The following is a 13,632-nucleotide window of genomic DNA, read 5'->3' on the forward strand; positions in this document are numbered from 1 at the left end:
CTGTTCAGCCTCTCCCTTTATCTCAAACCCTCCAACCCTGGCAACGTCCTTGTAAATCTTTTCTGAACCCTTTCAGGTTTCACAACATCTTTCCGATAGGATGAGCTGGCTTCTTTGTGCAATGGATGACTCCAAACAGTGACGAGGTTTCCTGATTCACACTGGCTTTGTTTCTGCCGGGATATTTTGACGCCACACTCGCTTGCGTTGAAATCAGAGGCAGGGGACTCCCATCTCACCTCCGGAATGTAGCTCTTGCAGCCACATTTAGACACAGAATTTATGAGGCCCAGGGTCACGTGATCCTGTCAAAGCCCAAAAGGTGAACCTTTTCCTTTGTTAATGATCAATAGCAGACTGACGGGTAGCTGATTGCCACCAAATGGATTTGTCCTGTTTTTGTGGATAAAGTGTGGAGCTGGAAAGAGCACAGGAGGTCAAGCAGCATTGGAGGAGCAGGGAATGGATGTTTCAGGTCAGAACCTTTCATCAGTCCTGCTGTGTATTTTTCCAGCTCCACTCTGCCTCTGCAGTCCTCACTATCTTCCCTTAATCTGTGGATACAACCTTCTGATTAATTTTCCATGGATAGCCCATTTTTTCAAAAAAATTCACTGCGAGGACTTGAGCTTCCGTAGCTGGACCAGCATTTAACACCCGTCCCCAGCTGCCCTTCGGATGGTGATGAGCTACCTTTTCAAACATGTTCTATAGATACACCCACAATGCTGCCGAGGAGGGAATTACAGGATTTTGACCCACTGACACTGAAGGAATTTCCAAGTCAGGATTGTGATGGTCTTGAATGGTGGCTCAGTGGTTAGCATTGCTGCCTCACAGCGCCAGGGACCCGGGTTCGATTCCAGCCTTGGCGACTGTCCGTGTGGAGTTTGCACATTCTCCCTGTGTCTGTGGCTCCAGTTTCCTGCCACAGTCTGAAGATGGGCAGGACAGGTAAATTGACTATGCTAAATTGCCAACAGCATTTGTAGGTTAGGTGCATTAGTCAGGGGTAAATGTAGGGGGATGGGTTACTCTTCAGAGGGTCAGTGTGGACTTGTTGGGCTGAATGGCCTGTTTCCATACTGTAGGGAATCTATGACATTACTTGTGACAGCAGTGTTCCCATGTATCACTTGCACCTCAGTGGGTTCAGAAAGTGCTAACTAAGCTTTGATGAGTTTTTACAGTGCATCTTATAGATGCCACCTCGGTGCTGCTATTGAGTGTCAGAGATCGAGGGAGCGGGTGTGGTGCCAAGCTTTGGGAGTACTGTTGGAGGTGCGCTCAACCTAGCAAACGGACAACGTTCCATCCCCACTTTCAACTTGTCTCCAGAAGGCAAGTTAATCACAAGAAGATCAAAAACCGAGATTACTGGAAAAGCTCAGCAGGTCCGGCACCATCTGTGGAGAGAAATCAGAGTTAACGTATCGGGTCCAGTGACCCTTCCTCAGAACGCAAGACTGCGCAGACGCAATCCTCAGACTTGCACCTGGAACATTAACTTGAATTTTTCTCCACACGTAATGCTGAGTTTTCCCACCAAATTTATGCTTTTATTTACAGCCTCTTTCGGGTTTTTCATCCCCAGTCACCGCAGCATTCCCGATCTCTGACCTGTTTTTGAAACTGCAGTATCGGTGTCCAGTCCAGTTAAGTTTCTGATCAAGGGAGTTTTACTGGAACAGTTTGGCTCGGGACCCCATTTAGCTCGGGACCCAGGATTGTAGAGGAGACACCCTCATGGGTATTACCTTTGCCGCGTTTTCTGCTGTTTGCCAGTGCCACGTGGAGTGAATCAAACCAATTGGAACATGACATAATGCTGCTGAGGTTGTGGTTTGATCAAGGGACACAACTCATCCACAGACCACAACGAAAATTACCACGAGCTTCACACAATGAAACAGACAGTAACCGCTTGGAAGGTTGGCTCCAGGTTTGTCTTTTTGCTGTTGGTTTTATTAAAATATTTCATACCAATGATTACAGCCACAAACATGATTGTTTCTAACAAAAAAGGAAACTGATCAAGGAGCAGAGGGATGTGAGTGAAGAGGGAAAGCATAAAACTATCTTCAGCAATCAGATGCTGGCACTCAGTATCGATGGCCGTAACAACGCAAGAGAGGGATTCAGGAGATTGAATTCCTAATCTGGGATCTACTTCACATTACAACTGACATTATAAATGCTCATTCTAAAACAGAAGAAAAAGAAATAACCTTGGTTTTTTTTGTTTCTTAATCCTTTAATGTTAAAAAGGTGTTCCGTGAAAATCCACGCTGTGAAGATAGTACGGTCATTTCAAGTCCCTTCAGGTACACCTGATGCTACTTTAGGATTGCCTACACACAGATTCAGAATACAGCGTTTCAACAAACTGTTCTTTTTCCTAAACTGAGGGATAAAGCAGACAAAAATAAAATCCAACCTCTCATTTCCAGTCCCCTAATCCCCACACAGTGCTCCATGCAATAAGCCAAACAGAAGCTCACGTGCTGGTTATTAAATAAAACCCATTTCTAATCCCGAGTCATTGCGTTTCGTTTTGGGGGGAGGGGGGCAGGGAGTGGGGGAGAGGGAGCGAGATGGGGAGGAATAGCAAGGTGTAAGTAAATTGGCAGGAATGATTTAATGGGCGGGGGGGGGGGGGGGGCGGCGGGTGGAATCAGACTGCACATCTGTCCTCATCTTCATCAAAGCAAGGACAGGGAGATGCCAACTTGTCCGAGTGAGTCAAGTTGAACTATGAACATGTGTTGCTAGAAAAGTGCAGCAGGTCAGGCAGCATCCAAGGAGCAGGAGAATCGACGTTTCGGGCATGAGCCCTTCTTCAGCATGAGCCCGAACCGTCGATTCTCCTGCTCCTTGGATGCTGCCTGACCTGCTGCACTTTTCCAGCAACACATTTTCAGTTCTGATATCCAGCATCTGCAGTCCTCACTTTCTCCTGAACTATGAACAGACCAAGAAGCATTATACACAGCTGGGGATTTGCTCTCATGGGGGGGTCGGACAATGGAGAGGGCAGTGGGAGGGAGCGAGGTTGGAAAGAAGACCAGGGTCCGTCGATGCACTGCAGTTTTCATGGGGTTTTGTAACTGGGAGAACTGACGTTAGCCCAGTGGGTCTCCCTCAACCGCTACAGCCACTGTGAACACAGACACTGAAGGGACTTGGCAAATCACCAAGAGAACTAAGACAATAAAATCATGAAGTTATTAGTTTTCGCCTGAGAATCTTGTGCACTGACAAAGCATCTCCGTATGCAAAAGTAGGAAGTCCTGTATATTTTCACTTTTTTTTTTAAAAAGTATATTCACAGCTAAACAAATTTGTGGTTTCTACAAAACTGTACACAGACAGAGTACATTCATGGCTGACTTGAGGTACTACAAGGTTTCGTTTTTTTCCTTTTCATACAAAGTCACAGAATTACATACGTCAATTGGAAATGTGGTAAAGCCTCCACACTTTCTGTTTAACTGCACAAACTACACTTTGCAGTCCCAGTTTTTTTTTTTGCTGTGAACTTCAGGGCAACTTCCTGGCGGAAGGTTAAAGGTCAAAAGGTGAGGAATGCCATTTCTTTTCTTCTTGAGAGCTGCTATTGGTCAGCTGGGATATCTCTGTCAGGTTCTGATTTGGATGTCTGGCTGGGGGATGGTGTGTGTGAAGGGTGGGCTACTGAAGGTATCCCGTGCTGCATTGGGATGGCGCCTGTGACGATTCCTTCGACAGCAGCAGCCGAGATGCCTGTCGCTGTTACCCCGACCACTCCACTCGGAAACCTGTAACCAGACAAAGAACTGTCAGCAATCCGTCCCGAGCACAGGGGAGCTAAGCTCAGCAACAAAACCATGGCACTCAAACACAAAGTTCCTTGACACCGGAGACGCAGGTAGACAGGGAGGTGAACACACAGGGTTTGGCATCCTTGCCATCATCGGTCAGAATGCAGGAGTTAGGATGCTACGTTGTATAGCACATTGGTGAGGCCTTTTTGGAAATACTGCATTCGATTCTGGTCACGCTACTCTAAGTAGAATGCAATTAAACTGGAAAGAGGGCAGCAAAGATTTACAAGGGTGCCACTGAGACTGGAGGACTTGAGTTATAAGGAGAGGCGGGATAGGCTGGGACTTCTGACCCTGGAACACAGGAGACTGAGGGGTGACCTTATAGAGGTTTATAAAATCATGAGCAGCTTGGATAGGGTGAATAGACAAGGTCTTTTCCCCCAGGGTAGGGGAGTCCAAAATTACAGCGCATATGTTTAAGGTGAGAGGGGAAAGATTTAGAAGGGACTTTAGGGGCAACTTTTTCACATAGAGGGTGGTACATTAATGGAACAAACTTTGTGAGAAGATTTGTAGCTCGGGTGCCCGTTGTTGTGGTTCTGTTCGCCGAGCTGGGAATTTGTGTTGCAGACGTTTCGTCCCCTGTCTAGGTGTCCAGGCTCCTAAGCACTGAGGATGTCACCTAGACAGGGGACGAAACGTCTGCAACACAAATTCCCAGCTCGGCGAACAGAAATGGAACAAGCTGTCAGAGGAAGTGGTGGAGGCTGGTACAATTATGACATGAGGACAGGTGCATGAATAGAAAAGGTTTAGAGGGATAGGCGCCAAACGCAGGCCAACGGGACAAGGTCAGTTTACATAGCTTTTTCTTAAACTGCATCTCAAATCTCAGTCTTGAGTTAAATTTAATAATTGACACAGTGTGAGAGATTTGTCATAATCAAAGCAGCCATCTTGTCACATATTAGAAGCCTGGAATCCATTTTAATTTTCATATTAGTTAGTGTCTGCTTGTATGTTTCCAGGCTCAGTGTGGAAGCTGACCTTGCAGCTGTACGAGCATCTGATAGTGAACTCTTTCCTAGAATGGGAATGTTCTTCTTTTACAAGAATCTGTTGTTATACTGACATTTACTTATCAACTACTAACCAGCCTTGGCCAGATGCCACATGACTGGGGCTAATGACTGAGTGGAGTGCCCACTTGCTCATTATACTCCAATTAACGGTTTGCTAATTGTTAAATGATTGTAACGTATATAACCACACAACTCTGTGTCCCGTCGGAGTGACTTGTGATCATTAGGTCGACTTGTCTCTCCCTGTGAGCTCACGGGTAAAAAGTCAATAACTTGAGATTTTGTGGGGGGTCATTTTCGTCAATTTGGGTTGATACAAGTGAGTCTTCAATTACACATTTCTTTCCTATCCCCAACAGACAGTGTTAACTACAAGAGCATCCATTACAATCTTCCCCACAGAATACCTCCTGAACATACGCAGCCTCAAGTTAGAGACACCACAATTGTTTGCAAGTAATTAATTACCTCAGTGATTTAAAGTTTCCCAGCCCTTAGCTGAGTTCCTTTAATGACAGATTTGAAATAGTTTTCTGCAGCAGAACCGGCGAGTGTGGAAACCAGGGGGATGTCGGGTCGGTAAATTCTCCATTTAAAAACTGAACAGACTGCAGAGGCTTCTGGGACATCTTTTCCCTCTACAAGTATCCAAGTTGGACCTAAAGAAAGAACTAAGAAGAGCCAGGAGGGGACATGAGAAGTCCTTGGCAGGTAGGATCAAGGAAAACCCTAAAGCTTTCTATAGGTATGTCAGGAATAAAAGAATGACTAGGATAAGATTAGTCAAGGACAGTATTGGGAAGTTGTGCATGGAGTCTGAAGAGATAGGCGAGGTACTAAATGAATATTTTTCGTCAGTATTCACACAGGAAACAGACAATGTTGTCAAGGAGAGTACAGAAATACAGACAATTAGATGGGATTGAGGTTCATGAGGAGGAGGTAGCGGGTTTTGAGAAGATTTGTAGCTCAGGTTGAGGTTCTGGATGTAGATTTGCTTGCTGAGCTGGAAGCTGTAGCTGTTAGCAATTCTGGGAAGTGTGAAAATAGATAAGTCCCCGGGCCAGATGGGATTTACCCTAGGATTCTCGGGAAGCCAGGGAGGAGATTGCCGAGCCTTTGGCTTTGATCTTTATGCCGTCATTGTCTACAGGAACAGTGCCAGAAGACTGGAGGATAGCAAATGTTCCCTTGTTCAAAAAGGAGAGTAGAGACAACCCTGGAAATTACAGATCAGTGAGCCTTACTTTGGTTGTGACAAAGTTTTAGAAAGGATTATAAGAGATAGGATTTCTAATCATCTAGAAAGAAAGAAATTGATTACAGATAGTCAACATGGTTTTGTGAAGAGTAGGTCGTGCCTCACAAACCTTATTGAGTTCTTTGAGGTGGTGACCAAACAGATGGATGAGGGTAAAGCAAATGATGTGGTGTACATGGATTTCAGTAAGGTTTTGATAAGGTTCCCCACGGTAGGCTATTGCACATAAAACAGAGGCATAGGGTTGAGGGTAATTTAGCGGTTTGGATCAGAAAGAAGACAGAGGGTGGTGGTTGATGGGAAACGTTCATCCTGGGGTTCAGTTACTAGTGGTGTCCCACAAGGATCCGTTTTGGGTCCACTGCTGTTTGTCATTTTTATAAATGACCTGGATGAGGGCATAGAAAGGATGGGTTACTAAATTTGCAGATGACACTAAGGTCAGTGCAGTTGTGGACAGTGCCGAAAGATGTTGCAGGTTACAGAGGGACATAGATCAGCTGCAGGGCTGGGCTGACAGGTGGCAAATGAAGTTTAATGCGGAAAAGTGTGAGACGATTCACTTTGGAGGGAGTAACAGGAATGCAGTGTACTGAGCTAATGGTAAGATTCTTGTTAGTGTGGATGAACAGAGACCTTGGAGTCTATGTACATAGATCCCTGAAAGTTGCCACCCATGTTGATAGTGTTGTTAAGAAGGCATACTGTGTGTCAGCTTTTATTGGTAGAGGGATTGAGTTTTGGAGCCACGAGGTCATGTTGCACCTGTACAAAACTCTGGTGTGGCCACAGTTGGAATATTGTGTACAGTTCTGGTCACTGCATTTCAGGAACGATGTGGAAGCTTTGGAAAGGGTTCAGAGGAGGTTTACCAGGATGTTGCCTGGTATGGAGGGGGTCTTGTGAGGAAAGGCTGTGGGAATTGTGGCTGTTTCCATTAGAGAGAAGGTTGAGATGTGACTTAATAGAGGCGCACAAGATAATCAAAGGGTTAGATAGGGTGGACAGTGAGAGCCTTTTTCCTCAGATGGTGATGGCTAGCATGAGGGGCCATAGCTTTAAATTGAGGGGTGATAGATATAGGACAGATGTCAGAGGTAGTTTCTTTACTCAGAGTAGTAGGGGCGTGGAATGCCCTGCTGTGACAGCAGTGGACTCACCAACTTTAAGAGCATTTAAATGGTCATTGGATAAACATATGGACGAGAATGGAATAGCGTAGGTTAGATGGGCTTCAGATTGGTTTCTCAGGTCAGTGTAACATCGAGGGCTGAAGGGCCTGTACTGAGCTGTAATGTTCTATGTTCTAGTTTTCTGTGGCCTCTTACTCTCCCCTCCTCCCGTGCAGTCCGTCTTGAGCACCAACCTCCTCACTTCCATGGACACTCATCTTCAAACTCTCCTCTCACTCCCAGCCTCCCCCTCCCACTGGTCATTCCAATGGCTATCTCCCTTCCCCATCCTTGCAGCCTCCCTCTGCACACAGAATCTCCCAAGGCAAAACAAAAAGCAGCTCTCCATTTCCCGTCACTCAGACTTGGCCGTAAGTGCACAGACAATAGCACCCCCTCCCCCTCCCCCCAACCCCCCACACCAATCCTCCACCTCCAGACCCTCGGCTCAGGGACTGGACCTTGACACCCCCAGCTCCTGCACTCGGATTCTCTCACAGAACGTACATCTTGGAGATGGCACACTGTAAGTTGACCAGAATGACCGCTGGATTCTAAGGGTTAAATGACAAGGGGAGATTGTACAGATTCTAGTTGAACTCAGAAGGGGTTAAGTCGCGACCTAGTCAAAGTTTGAGACATAACAGAGAACAGACATGGTAAATAGAGATAACTGATTCAGGAGTCCAGGATGGAGGGTACAGTATAAGAGTTACAGCCAGGCATTTCAGTAGCAAAAGCAGAAAACACTTCTACACACCAGGAGTTATACAGAAACTCAGCAGCATGGTTCCACATCAACTGTTCATTCAGAGATCAACTAATTCCAGTTGCGCAAAAGATATTCTGGGATATGGGCCAAAGGCAGATGAATAGGTCAACCACCAACTCACCAAATGGTGGACCAGAAGCGAGGGTTATTCCTTCTCCCATGTAACTCAGCGCTGGGGTCAACAGACTGATCCAGAAATAAATCTTTAACACTGTCAGTATAACAATATTGCAAGGAAACGCTGAACTGAGGTTCATATGTCACTGGTTTTATTTCTCAGTTTTCATGACACTTAGCACAAATGTCCTGGGATAAACACAGCCCCTTTCCTAATACCCAAGGTGAAGGGCTGCACCACTGTAACATGATCTGCAGTTGTACAATGTGCAAAATGGGAGAGTAGAGCAGGACTTGCTCCCTAAATCCTCGTTTGATAAATCATTCAGCCAACTCTTTGCCATTGATAGAGGTTTATAAAATCACAAGGGGCATGGATAGAGTAAATGGACAAGGTCTTTTCCCTGGGTTGAGGGAGTCCAGAGCTAGAGGGCACAAGTTTAGGGTGAGGGGGGAAAGATACAAAACAGATCCAAGGGACAACTTTTTCACAGAGAGGGTGGTGTATGTGTGGAATGAGCTGCCAGAGGAAGTAGTGGAGGCTGATACAATTGCAACATTTAAAAGGCATCTGGATGGGTTTATGAGTAGGAAGGGTTTGGAGGGATATGGGCTGGGTGCTGACAAATGGGACTAGATTGAGTTGGGATATCTCGTCAGCACGGACGAGTTGGACCGAATGGTCTGTTTCCGTGCTGTACATCTCTATAATTAATTGCATGGATGACCGAAATAGATTACTCAGGCTGCACACTGTGGTCACTGTGCACTCGGATGAAGACACAGCAGATCAGGTCTGCACTTCAGAGCAGTGAGCACATGCTCATCACAAATCCACGCCGAGTTTCTATCCTACCTGTAAGCAGCCCCATTCAGCTCGGGATGTACAGCCACCGGGTCAATGCTAGTCCACTGAGCAGCTGCTGCCAAATACTCTTTGTTCACACAGTTTTTTAAGGTGTCCGGAATGCGGCCTGTAGAGAAGTAAAGGGACACAGTGAAGGTCACAGGAGCAGCTAAGACGTGCATCACACTGCAGCCCGTCAACAGTCCGAGGCACTGTCAGTGGGAGACACACTCCCCTCTACCCCTAACTTGATCCACCCTAACCTGCACATCTTTGGACTGCGGGAGGAAACCGGAGCATCCAAAGGGAACCCACACAGACACGGGGAGAATGTGCAAACTCCACACAGACAGTTGCCTGAGGGTGGAATCGAACCCAGGTCCCTGGTGCTGTGAGGCAGCATTGCTAACCACTGAGCCACCATGCCACCCCAAACTTCCAAATTTACACGGCTAACCGATCTGTACTTTGACACCTTTCAAAGGGCCAGAGGAATTTCATTTAGAATTGTTAACTACTAAATGTAGCAGGTTTTGATTTAAAGATTGCTGACGAAACGGATCACTTCAAAACAGCAAACTAGCAGGAAAGGGAAGATCATCACTGTCCTCCAATGCTACCTGGAAGAGTGGACTTCCAGCAAAGCTTGAGCTGCACCTCTATTTCGATTTCAGGACGGTTTTAATTACAATTTCCAAACAGATAGAAAAAGTGCAACACTCCCCTCTTGTGGCAGGAGAGTACATTGTTGGAAAACAGCAGAGGAACAGCTCAACATTATTGTCTACACCGAGAGTAATTAATCGTACCGAGTTCTCAACAGTGCTCAAAGAGTGATCATTTAAATAGTCTTGTCGTTCATATTGAGGCTGTACAGGAGATTGGTTCGGCCACTTTTGGAAAACTGCTTTCAGTTCTGGTCTCCCTGCTACAGGAAAGATGTTGTGAAACTTGAAAGGGTTCAGAAAAGATGTTGTTGGAGTCAGAGGGTTGGAGCTACAGGGAGAGGCTGAACAGGCTGGGGCTGTTTTCCCCGGAGTGTCGGAGGCTGAGGGGTGACCTTATAGAGATTCATAAAATCATGAGGTGCATAGGGTAAATAGACAAGGTCTTTTCCCCAGGGTGGGAGAGTCCAGAACTAGAGGGCATTGGTTTAGGGTGAGGGGGAAGATATACAAGGGACCAAAGGGGCAACTTTTTCATGCAGAGGGTAGTATGTGTATGGAATGAGCTGCCAGAGGATGTGGTGGAGGCTGGTACAATTGCAACATTTAAGAGGCATTTGGATGGGTATATGAATAGGGAGGGTTTGGAGGGATATGGGCTGGGTGCTGGCAGGTGGGACGAGATGAATTTGGGATATCTGGTCGGCATGGACGGGTTGGACCATGTTTCCATGCTGTACAGCTCTACTACCAGTTCACAGTCCTACCTCTCCTGCCGTGTCCCTCCTTTATGCCTTCTGAAGGCATTAGTGGATTCGTTCATTCGACATTGTGAAGCTTTGAAATCCGGTACCTGTGATAGCTCTGCGGATCTCTCGAGCTGCCTCCTCCCGCACTTCAATGGAAGCCTGTTCGCTGTACCAGGCTGTGTGTGGGGTGCAGATAAGGTTTGGTGCATCCTTCAGGGGTCCCTGACTAAAACTAAATGCAAGAACACAACATTTAAAAACACGGGAAAAACTAACTCCGAAAAGGGACGGAGAAACTAAAAAGGCGGTGTTTTTCAGGTACAGACAGCTACACTTTTTTTTTTCCCCAGCAATGCACAGACTTGTTTTCGATTTCCAAAACATCCCCCTTCAATTCAACCATGCCACAATTTCACACCGCAGACAAGTACACAGCTTTATCGCAGAAGAACATGGTTAACACAGGCCTGTGATCTGCTCTCTCAGTGATGGCTGTGGTTAATAGATCGCTAATTTCAAATATACATTTCTGGTCTTAACAAGTGTCTAAACCCGGACAAAATTTGCTTCCCTCCCTTTCGGGATTGCAGCACTGGAGGAAGCTAGCCAATCGTTAGCATTTGTGCCAATCCTCTCCGAGGGTAATTCTCTGAGTCCCATTCCACTAGCTTTTCCCAGAGGCCGTACTCATTTTCTCTTTCTAGATAATTCTTCAACTCCCACTCGGATCTGCCTCACGGGCACTGTACTGCAGACTTTAATCACTTGCTGCATTAAAAAAGCTTTATCCAATACTGCCATTGGTTCTTCACCCTCATTCAGTAAGCTCTGGTTCCCTCTCCAGTTTCTGAGATTTTGAACAGTTCTATGGAATCTCCTCACTTTCGTACTGCCGCTCCTATTTAGAAAGCGCTGGAGCTCCTAGGGCATTTAACCATTTTCACAACCTACCCTACCATCTCCCACAAATCATGCACAAATACCCCCCTGTCCCTCTGCACCTGCACTCTTTATGGATCTGTATCTTTATTTTTCTATTGCCTTTCCTTTACTTTCCAAGATGCATCACTTCACACTTCCTGGGTCTCACCTCTCACACACCCACCTATTTCAACAAAGTTCCTTTGGACGACCATCAATATTCTCCCCTCAGTTGACAGTACTTCCAAGGTTAGCACCCTCTGTATATTTAGACACTGTCTCCTGCACAACGAAATCTGTCATTAAAACAGATCAAGCAATGGTGGGCTCTTAGCGCCAACCAGACTGTGTACTTGTTCCAGACTGATAAGACAACCCATTCTCCACAACTTGCTCCTGACCCTCAACCAATCTTGTAATCATGGTGTCACTTTCCATTCCATTCACAGGCTTTGAGTTTCCTAATAAACCCTTCCACATTCACCACATCAACTACATTACCCCCATCAGCCCTCTTACCCCCAGCAAAAAGACTCCACCCAGTTAATTAAGCATGCCTTGCCTTGAACAAGTCTTTACTAGCTTTCCTCAATTCACTCACATTTATCCGAGTCACTATATAATTGCTTTTCAGATTCTTGCTCATAAATGTTTTCCTACCACTAACTGGCTTACAGATGGTTTGAACAAGGATGCAAAGTGCAATTAGACAATAGACATTAGGTGCAGGAGTAGGCCATTCAGCCCTTCGAGCCTGCACCACCATTCAATATGATCACGGCTGATCATCCTTAATCAGTATCCTGTTCCTGCTTTATCTCCATAACCATTGATTCCACAATCTTTGAGAGCTCTATCCAACTCTTTCTTAAATGAATCCAGAGAGTGGGCCTCCACTGCCCTCTGGGGCAGAGCATTCCACACAGCCACCACTCTCTGGGTGAAGAAGTTTCTCATCTCTGTCCTAAATGGTCTACCCCATATTTTTAAGCTGTGTCCTCTGGTTCGGCACTCACCCATCAGCGGAAACATGTTTCCTGCCTCCAGAGTGTCCAATCCTTTCATAATCTTATACGTCTCAATCAGATCCCCTCTCAGTCTTCTAAACTCAAGGGTATACAAGCCAAGTCGCTCCAGTCTTTCAGCGTAAGGTAATCCCACCATTCCAGGAATTGACCTCGTGAACCTACGCTGCACTCCCTCAATAGCCAGAATAACTTTCCTCAGATTTGGAGACCAGAACTGCACACAGTACTCCAGGTGTGGTCTCACCAGGGCCTTGTACAGCTGCAGAAGAACCTCTTTGCTTCTATACTCAATTCCTCTTGTTATGAAGGCCAGCATGCTATTAGCCTTCTTCACTACCTGCTGTACCTGCATGCTTACCTTCATTAATGGTGTACAAGAACACTCAGATCTCTCTGTACTGCCCCTTTACCTAAATTGATTCCATTGAGGTAGTAATCTGCCTTCCTGTTCTTGCCACCAAAGTGGATAACCATACATTTATCCACATTAAACTGCATCTGCCCACTCACCTAACTTGTCCAGGTCACCCTGTAATCTCCTAACATCCTCATCACATTTCACCCTGCCACCCAGCTTTGTATCATCAGCAAATGTGCTAATGTTATTGTTGATACCATCTTCTATATCATTGACATATATTGTAAAAAGCTGCGGTCCCAGCACGGATCCCTGCGGTACCCCACTGGTCACTGCCTGCCATTCTGAAATGGAGCCGTTTATCACTACCCTTTGTTTCCTATCAGCCAACCAATTTTCAATCCAAGTTAGTACTTTGCCCCCAATACCATGCGCCCTAATTTTACTCACTAACCTCCTATGTGGGACTTTATCAAAAGCTTTCTGAAAGTCCAGGTACACTACATCTACTGGATCTCCCTCGTCCATCTTCAGAGTTACATCCTCAAAAAAATTCCAGAAGATTAGTCAAGCATGATTTCCCCTTCACAAATCCATGCTGACTCTGTCCTATCCTGTTACTACTATCCAGGTGTGCCATAATTTCATCCTTTATAATAGACTCCAGCATCTTTCCCACCACTGAGGTCAGACTAACTGGTCTATAATTTCCTGCTTTCTCTCTCCCACCTTTCTTAAAAAGTGGTACAACGTTAGCCACCCTCCAATCCACCGGAACCGACCCCGAATCTATCGAACTCTGGAAAATAATCACCAACGCATCCACGATTTCCTGAGCCACCTCCTTCAGTACC

The 13,632-nt window shown here is 45.9% G+C and overlaps 1 protein-coding gene across 4 annotated transcripts in view; it reads right to left on the reverse strand.

Moving 5' to 3' along the window:
• Positions 1–1,931: 1,931 nt before the first annotated feature.
• Positions 1,932–13,632, reverse strand: part of LOC122556844 (C-terminal-binding protein 1-like) — a 96,067-nt gene continuing 84,366 nt past the window's right edge. For all 4 annotated transcript variants that reach the window (XM_043704085.2, XM_043704089.2, XM_043704087.2 and 1 more), the window contains 3 exons: positions 10,576–10,703; positions 9,067–9,184; positions 1,932–3,797 (listed from right to left, as the gene is read on the reverse strand). In XM_043704085.2, coding sequence (XP_043560020.1) covers positions 3,614–3,797; positions 9,067–9,184; positions 10,576–10,703 — 430 coding nt within the window. In that variant the 3' untranslated portion in view covers positions 1,932–3,613. The remainder of the gene's footprint in view (positions 3,798–9,066; positions 9,185–10,575; positions 10,704–13,632) is intronic.

This window comes from Chiloscyllium plagiosum, unplaced genomic scaffold (assembly GCF_037043375.1).
Source record: "Chiloscyllium plagiosum isolate Xiang-an unplaced genomic scaffold, Cpla_swu_hap1 HiC_scaffold_16, whole genome shotgun sequence".
Classification (NCBI taxonomy): domain Eukaryota; kingdom Metazoa; phylum Chordata; class Chondrichthyes; order Orectolobiformes; family Hemiscylliidae; genus Chiloscyllium; species Chiloscyllium plagiosum.